Below are 9620 nucleotides of genomic sequence, written 5' to 3' on the forward strand. Positions count from 1 at the left end.
AGTGGCTTCCCATGCCATCTTTGCGATAACTGTAGCAGCTGAGCACCCCCCCATAGAAATCTGACAAGAGCTTAGGTAAGTATGTGCTTTTTGATCCGATGTTCACCTCGGGTTGACGTTAAACATCATGGGAATAATAATTCGACATAATTTGTCATCAACATATAATACTAGTTATCACCTTTGTTTAAAAAAAATTAAAAAATACACATCTTCAGCCAGAAAAAACAAACCAATTCACATCAATATGATGAATGTGGATAATCTACACATAAGCAACTGGATATTTCTTCCTTCACCTCATCTGAACTGAAGACGTCAATTTCATGAACTGAACAAACATCTTCCAGAAGAAAAACAGAAGTCCACTTAAAACTACTTTATTTTTTTCCACTCTGGATAATACATGACTTGGGTAAAGGACAATCTTCACAGACATTCATAAAGTCCTATTAATTAAATCAACTCTGTTTAGCAGTCTGATCTGTAGATCTGGACAGCCTCTGCACCCTGGAATCGAACGTTGCCCGGTTGCACAGTAATACGCCCAGCGTATTGTTCTTGAAGTCATAGCCACATTTTCGCAGTAACTTAATTTTATATTTCAAGCTGGCCAGGCTGACACCTAGCACAAGTGGGGTGTCAAGTATCTGAGTAGCTTCAATTCCACAATTCATAAGTAAATTGACCTTGCAGGCAAAGATTTTAGGGGACAGTAGAAGGATGTAGGGATTTTCAACAATGCACTGGGATACGTCAGCTTCCACACAACCCAGAGACTGCATTATCTTTTGGACGTTTACAAAATTGTTTTCAATGTACGTATAGCATAGGCCAAGGACAAAAGCACCTTCACCTTGGATCCAGGAAAGAAGCTCCTTGTCCTTCAACTTCATGAGGGACCGTATGGACTCTAGGTTGGCCTTCACTCGTTTTAAACTTTTGGTTAAGATAAAAATATTGCTAGTGATGATCTGTATGATGCACTTTTCGGGGTCTTCCTCTTCCAGGCTTATAGAAAGTTCACGTAAAAAGTCCACCTTCTGTTTGTTAAGCTCAATGCTGTTGGAGAACGTCCGTGGAGCTTGGGCCATAAGTTGACTCAGAAGTTTGGGCGGCACTCCAATTGACTGGAAGTAGGAGATGTTTCCCATCAGCTTCTCAATACCCCCTGACCGGAAAAAGGACTCTGGTGAGCGGGTGACAACCTTTAGGACAGAATAGTCTGGCTTTAATATATTTTCCCATATATCCCAAATCTCCGACAAGTCTTTTGGGAAGGTAGTTACAGCCCTTGGACATCTGGAGATGATACTTGCAGCAGTTGCCATGTCTGCTCCTTTCCCCAGCAGAAACTCCTTGAGCTTGGCCTCATTTGTGGCAGTAGTGTTCTTGTACAATGTTGGGCAACACTTTCTGTTTTTTGCAATATCCACACCCATGGCTTCAAAATTTTGCACAAGCAACACATTTTCTGTTTTGGACTCGTGGTTTGTACGTTGGCCAACATACGTCCATCCCCACAGTATCCTGAAAAGTCCAAGTCTAATAACACCAGTCCTGCATGGACTTTTCAGCGCAGTCAGATAATTTCCGGTTATGTTAATAAGGACTTTTAGAGCCATAATTCAAATTGTGTTCCTACAAGGTAAATAAAAACAAAGTCTATGACAAGTTCATAAATTCCATAAAATAGTCATGTGATCTACACTGCTGCTTGTTGTCTCCCTGTCCTGCTGCAGTGGAGGAGCAAAACATTCTGGGAGGGGAAAGTGTGGTATAGCTGTCACTCAACACCTCTCCCAATCAGTATAAGAGAGAGGGAGAGACATGCTCCCACTGCCAGTTGAAGGACAGCTGAAGTGAGAGGGATGTGGAGGCCGACATTTATTTCCTTGCAAATTGCCTCGCTGTCCTATCCTGCTCACTCCAGGTGCCCCCCGCCCCTCCCATGCCATTCATCCTGTCCACTTCTATGTAGGTGAAAGGTGGGCGTCACCGGCAGTGGATTAACCCCCTTGGCGGTATGAAAAATACCGCCAGGGGGCAGCGCAGCATTTTTTTTTTTTATTATTTTTTTTTTAAATCATGTAGTAAGCCGTAGCGAGCCGAGGGCTCGCTACATGATAGCCGCTGCTCAGCGGCATCCCCCCAGCCCCGTCGATAGCCTCCGGCGATAGGCGATCAGGAAATCCCGTTCAAAGAACGGGATTTCCTGGAGGGCTTCCCCCGTCGCCATGGCGACGGGGCGGAGTGACGTCGGGACGTCATTGGGAGACCCGATCCACCTCTCGGCGCTGCCTGGCACTGATTGGCCAGGCAGCGCTCAGGGTCTGGGGGGGGGCCGCGCGCCGCACCGGATAGCGGCGATCGGGTGCGCGGCGGCGGCGATCGGGGTGCTGGCGCAGCTAGCAAAGTGCTAGCTGCGTCCAGCAAAAAAAAAATTAAGTAAATCGGCCCAGCAGGGCCTGAGCGGCACCCTCCGGCGGCTTACCCCGTGTCACACACGGGGTTACCGCTAAGGACGTTAAGGCATGGTTCTGGTGGTAAATGCCAGGGGACTACAGTGGAGCCTAGCAGTCGCATTGTAAAAACAAATCAGAAACACAGGTCATATGATCACACTGCTGATCAGTGTTGGTAACATTTTCCTACTTTATGAAGTTATTTTCTTGTTGGGGCAAGGCAAGTATGGTTGTGGTAATACAGTAGAATCTCTTTATAGTACACTCCAAGGGACCAGGAAAAGTGGTTTACTATATCAGAAGTTTACTATATCAGAAATTGTCATACTCAAGCACATAAAGAATACATAAAGAATACTCTAGTACTGGATCTTAACTCAGTCAATAATTTGGAGTAATTTTTTTTCACTGCTTCAGCAAGCGAGCACAGACAGTGTCTAAGCTAGATCAAAATGCACAGTGCTCAGTATGCAGGGATTTGCATGCAATAGTCACGCACCAGCTTGCACAGGAAGCATAGGTCTCACCAGCTAATGCAGCTATATTATTTATAGTGTGCTCTTCTATCCACATTTCTGTGCAGCCTGGATGATACGTTAGCATTGCAGCCATGCACAAGCATGCCACAGTTGACAGGCAATTCCCTAAATAGCAACTTACACAGGAAGCATAGGTGTCACCAGCCGGTGCTTTTGAGGTAAACAAACAGACAGAACATTTATATCGCGCTTTTCTCCTGGCGGACTCAAAGCGCCAGAGCTGCAGCCACTAGGACGCGCTCTATAGGCAGTAGTAGTGTTAGGGAGACTTGCCCAAGGTCTCCTACTGAATTAGTACTGGCTTACTGAACAGGCAGAGCCGAGATTCGAACCCAGGTCGCCTATGTAATCCACACAGGTCCAGAGTAGTGTGCAGATAGTGAGCAGGCTACAACTGTCTGCCAGCCCGACCACGGCTCCTGGGTATGACGCATGACTCATGCACACACGCACTTTCCACTATAGCCGGATACAGAATACCAAACCAGATTTATTATAACAGAAGTTCTATTGTATCAGAGTTTACTATACCAGGCATTACTCCTATATACTATAATGGGGCTTGGCTGGGACCTCCTGGACATTAGTTTACTATACCCGAATGTTTACTACATCAGAGGAGTTTACTATAATGAGTTTATACTGTAACTGATGGAGGAGAGTGGCATTTAAAAGGGTGGCTGCTGCGCTGTAGCATTAATCTATAAAAGTGTAAATCCAGCAAAATCATTTTCGCATTTTTATTATCTCTTAAAGCGGATCCGAGATGAAAAACTAACTAGAACAAGTAACTTGTCTATATATCTTATATAAAGTTTAGATAGTTTACACAGCAAATCTAGCTTTAATAGAATATGATTATGTCTTCCTGTGATACAATGACAGCAGCCATGTTGTTTGTAAACATTACACAGAGGCAGGCTTATCTGTATCTTGAGCAAAGAAACCTAATCCCCCCTCCTCCCTCCTCCCCTCTGCCTCTGAAATCAATGGCTAGTAACACCGCCCCCTCCTCCTGCCCAGACTGAGCTCCCATGAGCCCTTCCTACTGCCAAGGCTCTCTGAAAACCTGTGGGTGTGGCTTGTTTAGTTTGTAGGGAATTAGAGTATTAAAACAAAAAAGTATTTGGCTTGAGGAATGCCCTATAAACAATAGGAAAGGAACACAATTATGCAATGAGTAAAAGTTCACCTCGGATCCACTTTAAGTGAACCGAAAGGAAGCCATAAATGCTTCAGGCTAGGTTCACAGTGGGATGTTGTGTTGCAATGTGACGTTAAAATCGCAGTGCACCTTAAGGCTGCTTTCACAGTTATACGTTACAGGCGCACGTTAGAGCAGCCTGTAACGCAGCCCAGCTCACAGTAATGAAAAATCAATGGGCTGTTCACAGTGCCCACGTTGCGTTACAGTGTAACGCTGCACGCTCAAAGAAAGTGCAGCATGCTGTGCGTTGTATGTGGTTTTAGCTGCTGTTAGACTGTTTGCACATGCTCAGTAAGGGGAGAGTCACTATTGTTCCTAGCCACATGGATAATTAATTTGTGTAGCAAAAGTGGAAAGATACCGGGCACCAGCTAGGTTGCAAATGCTAATTTATTTCATCCCATCCAGTGACAGACACCATGTATCAGGCAATAGGTCTAACAGCCGTTTCGCAAGCTGACAATGCTTGCTTCCTCAGAGACCTCTGGTCTGTGTTTCCTTTCAATGATCTGTATACTAACGGATCGCGACAAAAATGGTGCGCGGCCGGGAGTGCGCACAATGACGATAAACTACTTCCCTGGGACTTCAGATAAAGTCCTGCGGGATGTAGATATACTGCCCGCGGAGCGATAAGTAGGTAAATTTATAACACTGATTGTACAACATAGTCAAAGTTTAAAAAAAAAACAAAAAAAAAAAAAGTTTAGCTCGGATCTGCTTTAAAATTTGCTCTATATTGCTTCATATTCCCCCTGTAGGGTAGCGGCACACTTGGCAGTGCAAACAACAATGCATTTTTAGTATTTCTACATTTCTGGGTGCCTTTTTAGAATAATCTCTCTTTTTCCAGTGTAGTAAAATACCGTATCATATTTATTGCATAAGAAAATGCATCAAAAAGACATGGAAAAACGCAGTCCTCTGCATCTCCATTGAAATACATTAAGTGCGTTTTACAAGCATTTTTTGAGAAATATGCAGCAAGTTGTACGAGTTGAAAATACGCTCACTGTATAAGGCCTCTTGCACACTACATGCGATTCCGATTTTTAATCGTTTTTCACATGATTCCGATTTCTGAATTTTAATTGGTACTGCATGCTGCGGTTTTTTCTGCGTTTTTCTTTTGATAGCATCCAGGGAAAATTGGAATCACAAAAAGGATTTGCAGTGTGCAGGGAGCCTAACAGAGATACATGTGTTCTTTATGCGGCCCATAAAATTTCAATATAGGCAAAAACGCATGCATTTTCTGTAACGATAGCGATTATGCGTAGTGCGCTCCTAGCCGCACAGAGCATCAAAGAGAATTTCAATCAGATACAATTGTATTAGCATTAACATTCCTAAACCTCAGAAAAGCAAATATTTATACAGAAGAGGAACAAATGAGGAAGAAAGGAGGATTTCATTCCAAGAGGGGCTGATGATCTATGAATACATCGCGGTCACATGTAAATGTGTTATTGCCATACACTGCATGCACCTTGTAACTGGACCATTCCATATAAGCAGCCACTACTTCTGATCAGTCCAGGGCTAAGCTGCATGCTTATTAGATGTGGCTAATTAGCAACACGCTGATCATTGCTCACACAGCACAGAACAAGCACACTACTTACACAGTATTAGGGCAACATCACCTCTCCTGAGTCTCCTCCACCACCCATGTGCAGAGCACTTCCTGGTCTGACGTCACACCCTTCCTACTGGCTAGACGCAGCCACTGCTGATTGGCCAGCCCTCCTCTTCCTGGGATTGGCTCTTCTTGCCTGTAGTTTATAGTAGAGATGGGAAGTTCGGATCTTTTCAATGATCCGGATGATTCGAATCGGATCATTGAAAAGATCCGGATCTTTGATCCGAATCTCGGATCATTTTACAAGGGAAGCATTGGGGATGAAATGACTAGCAGGGCAGGAGAAGGAGAGGGGGGTGGACACACAGAGAAGGGGAGAAGATGGACAGAGGGCAGGGAGTGGACAGAGAAGGGAGGAGGGACGAGCAGAGAGCAGAAATGTTTGCACACAATACCCACATGCTGCAATCATATGCTTTACATATATTTCACCTATATGCTCATCTGTGTACTCTGAATGCAAACGTCGCACAGTGAAAGAAAGCATTCCCCAAAGCATTCACAGAAGATAAGTGCAGCTGTTTAGAGCGAGTGCAAGAGGATCATATTGCGCTGCAATCACAGTGCCTGCAAAGTTACTGAGCTGTGCTTCTGAGCCAAACGTTTCCAATGTATTCACTGTGCACAACTACGGAACAGCCAGCCTATAATCAGCAGCACGTTATAGCCAGTACCTGTGCTCTACACATATCTGGCAGTGGCACCCATGTCCCCTCTCTCTCATCTACCTGTCCCTGTGCAAGGCTGCCTCCCCTCCAACAGAGCGATCCATCTCTGCTCTGCTTCCAGGACCCCGCTGCCCGCTGAGGGGGCGTGTCGCTCCTGGCCCCGCCCCTTTTGCGATCCGAATCACTCATTTTGATGATTCGACTCACAAAATAGATTCGGATCAAAGATCCGAATCGTTCATGATCCGGACAACACTAGGTTTGCTGTCAGCTGTGTCAGATGCAGCCTGTGGTAGAGATGGGAAGTCCGGATCTTTTCAATGATTCGGATTATTCAAATTGGATCATTGAAAAGATCCGGATCTTTGATCCGAATCTCGAATCATTTTACTAGGGAAGCATTCTGGGGGTGAAATCACTAGCAGGACAGGACTTTCCCTGCAGTGGACAGAGAAGGAGAGGGGGGTGGACAGACAGAGAAGGGGGGATGGTGGACAGAGAAGGGCAGGGAATGGACATAGAAGGGAGAAGGTGGACGAAGAGGGTAAGCAGAGAGCAGAAATGTTTTTTTGCACACATTACGCACATGTTGCAATCATATGCTTTAAATATATTTCACCTATATCCCCGTCTCACAGTGAAAGAAAGCATTTCCCAATGTGACATTTTGCTGAGCAGGCCTACTTAGGCCCCGTTCACACTTGCGGTTCTACTCCGCGGGGGTCCGGGGGCCGCAAAGAGACCGTACGGGTCTCTGCGGTGGCCACAAGTTGCCACCAGTTGTGGATCCGGAATGTATCAGTTCCGGCTACAATAAAGTAGCCGGAACTAGATACATTGCAGTGCCAGAAAGGCACTGCAAGCATGGGGGATACCGGCGTGTAGTCCGGGCCCCCCAAGTGGCATAGGACCGGTGCTGGAAGCATCCGGTCCTATTGCCAGTGTGATGAGAAACATCTGTTTCTCATTGCACAGCATGGCCGCATGTTCGGGTCAGGATCCGGCCCGGGTGCGTGAGCCAGATGATCCGGACCCGAAAAATAGCGCATGTTGGAAAAGTGTCCGGAGTCCGGATCCGATCCGGCTCCATTCTGTACGGAACGTACGCATGTAAACGTCCGCATAGACTTTGCATTGCTATGCGGAACTTACGTTCCGTTTGTACAGTATACGGTCCGGATCCGATCAGGCGAATCCGGACAGCGAACGCTAATGTGAACCAGGCCTTAGACCACTGTTAAGGTTGTCATTTTGGCTCCCCCCATGACCACACCCATATTCTGGTGTATGGCCACACCCACTTTCTGGCTGGAGTGCCAAAAAGTACCCCAGATCTCTTAGGATCCTAGCAACGCCCCTGAATTCAAGCCACTGACACCGAAAAGCTCATCCTGTATTCCCCACATTAGGCCTGGAACCCACTAGAGAGTTTTTTGACAGCACAGGACCAATAGAGAGCTAATACTGTGTTTGAGGGAGGGCCCCATGGGGCCTCTCTGGCCCAAGGGCTCCGATGCGGTGGCTACCTCTGCAACCTCTATTGCTACGCCACTGCCACCGGGCCCCCCTGCAGAGATTCTGACGGGCCCCCCTCCCCCCTCCCCTGGGGCCCGCTCAGGGCCGTTTTAGGGGGCTGGAGGGGACACAGCATGAGGGGAAAGCCATGGCCACACTCGGCGGGAGGGGGGGGGGGGCGGTCCACCCCCTCCCTCACCTTGGGGCTCTCCCCTCTGCGCTCCCCTCCAGCTTAAATTAGTGTCTGGGCAGTGGCGGGCAGCGGGCAGATACATACCTTCCTTGCGTTCCACCGTGGATACTCCTCACTCTAGTGTCTGACGCTAATTCCTGTTTATACAGAAAGTGACGTCAGACGCTAGAAAGAGGAACATTCCCGGTGGAACGCAAGGAAGGTTTGTATCTGCCCGCTGCCTGCCACTGCCCACGGACACACATTTAAGCTGGAGGGGAGCGCAGAGGGGAGAGCCCCGAAGTAAGGGAGGGGGGGACCGTTCCCTCTCCCCGCCGAGTGTGGCCATGGCTTTCCCCTCATGCTGCATCCCCTCCAGCCCCCCAAAACGGCAATCAGCAGGCCCCCGCGAGAGCAGGGGCTGCAGGCCCAATTGTTACGCCCATGGCTACCAATATACTTACAGGTCAGCGCCATTACTGTGAAGATGTCGGCATTTACGAAAAGATACTGCAGTAGAATGGGGGAGCTGACAGGACGGTAGGAGCAGCGATGGGAACCTGGAGTATTTATTTATTTAAGTATTTATATAGCGCCAACAGATTACGCAGCGATGTACAGAGTATATTGTCTTGTCATTAACTGTCCCTCAGAGGGGCTCACAATCTAATCCCTACCATAGTCATGTGTCTGTGTATGTATGCATGTATCATAGTCTAGGGCCAATTTAGGGGAAAGCCAATTAACTTATCTGTATGTTTTTGGGATGTGGGAGGAAACTGGAGTGCCCCGAGGAAACCCACGCAGACACGGGGAGTACATACAAACTCCTTGCAGATGTTGACCTGGCTGAGATTCGAACCAGGGACCCAGCGCTGCAAGGCAAAAGCGCTAACCACTACGCCACCATGCCAGAGTAGGTGAGTTATGCTGAGGGTTTTTTTTAAACAGCCCTGTAAAATAAAATAGTACCTTCTGGCTGTCATTACCAGCAAAGAGTTTTCAACCAGGTATTACCGTATAAAGGACTGTTTTATTTCTGGTTATTTAATTTGTCCATTTACTTTTGAGCCCCTGAAATGAAGGGATTGTGATTAAAAAAAAAAAAAACTGCTTTAGTTGCCTCATATTTAAAGCTGGAAGTCTGCCACTGAGACTGAGTTGTTTCATTTAAAGAGAAACTCCGACCAAGAATTGAACTTTATCCCAATCAATAGCTGATACCCCCTTTTACATGAGAAATCTATTCCTTTTCACAAACAGACCATCAGGGAGCGCTGTATGACTGATATTGTGGTGAAACCCCTCCCACAAGAAACTCTGAGGACCGTGGTACTTCTGGCAGTTTCCTGTCTGTGAACCTTGTTGCATTGTGGGAAATAACTGTTTACAGCGGTTTCAAACTGGCAAAA

General features: G+C 46.8%; 1 protein-coding gene across 1 annotated transcript; it reads right to left on the bottom strand.

Moving 5' to 3' along the window:
- Window positions 1–364: 364 nt before the first annotated feature.
- LOC137518109 (transcription termination factor 1, mitochondrial-like) lies at window positions 365–5928 on the bottom strand. The gene is made up of 2 exons (XM_068235441.1): window positions 5837–5928; window positions 365–1641 (listed from the first exon to the last, which is right to left on the bottom strand). Exon 2 carries the CDS (start codon window positions 1623–1625, stop codon window positions 462–464), a length of 1164 nt encoding a protein of 387 aa, XP_068091542.1. The 5' UTR covers window positions 1626–1641; window positions 5837–5928; the 3' UTR covers window positions 365–461.
- Window positions 5929–9620: the final 3692 nt, after the last annotated feature.

This window comes from Hyperolius riggenbachi, chromosome 5 (genome assembly GCF_040937935.1).
Source record: "Hyperolius riggenbachi isolate aHypRig1 chromosome 5, aHypRig1.pri, whole genome shotgun sequence".
Taxonomy (NCBI): domain Eukaryota; kingdom Metazoa; phylum Chordata; class Amphibia; order Anura; family Hyperoliidae; genus Hyperolius; species Hyperolius riggenbachi.

Excerpts from the sequence above, each read along its gene's own strand:
- LOC137518109 (XM_068235441.1), bottom strand. The coding sequence starts at position 1,625 with ATGGCTCTAAAAGTCCTTATTAACATAACCGGAAATTATCTGACTGCG.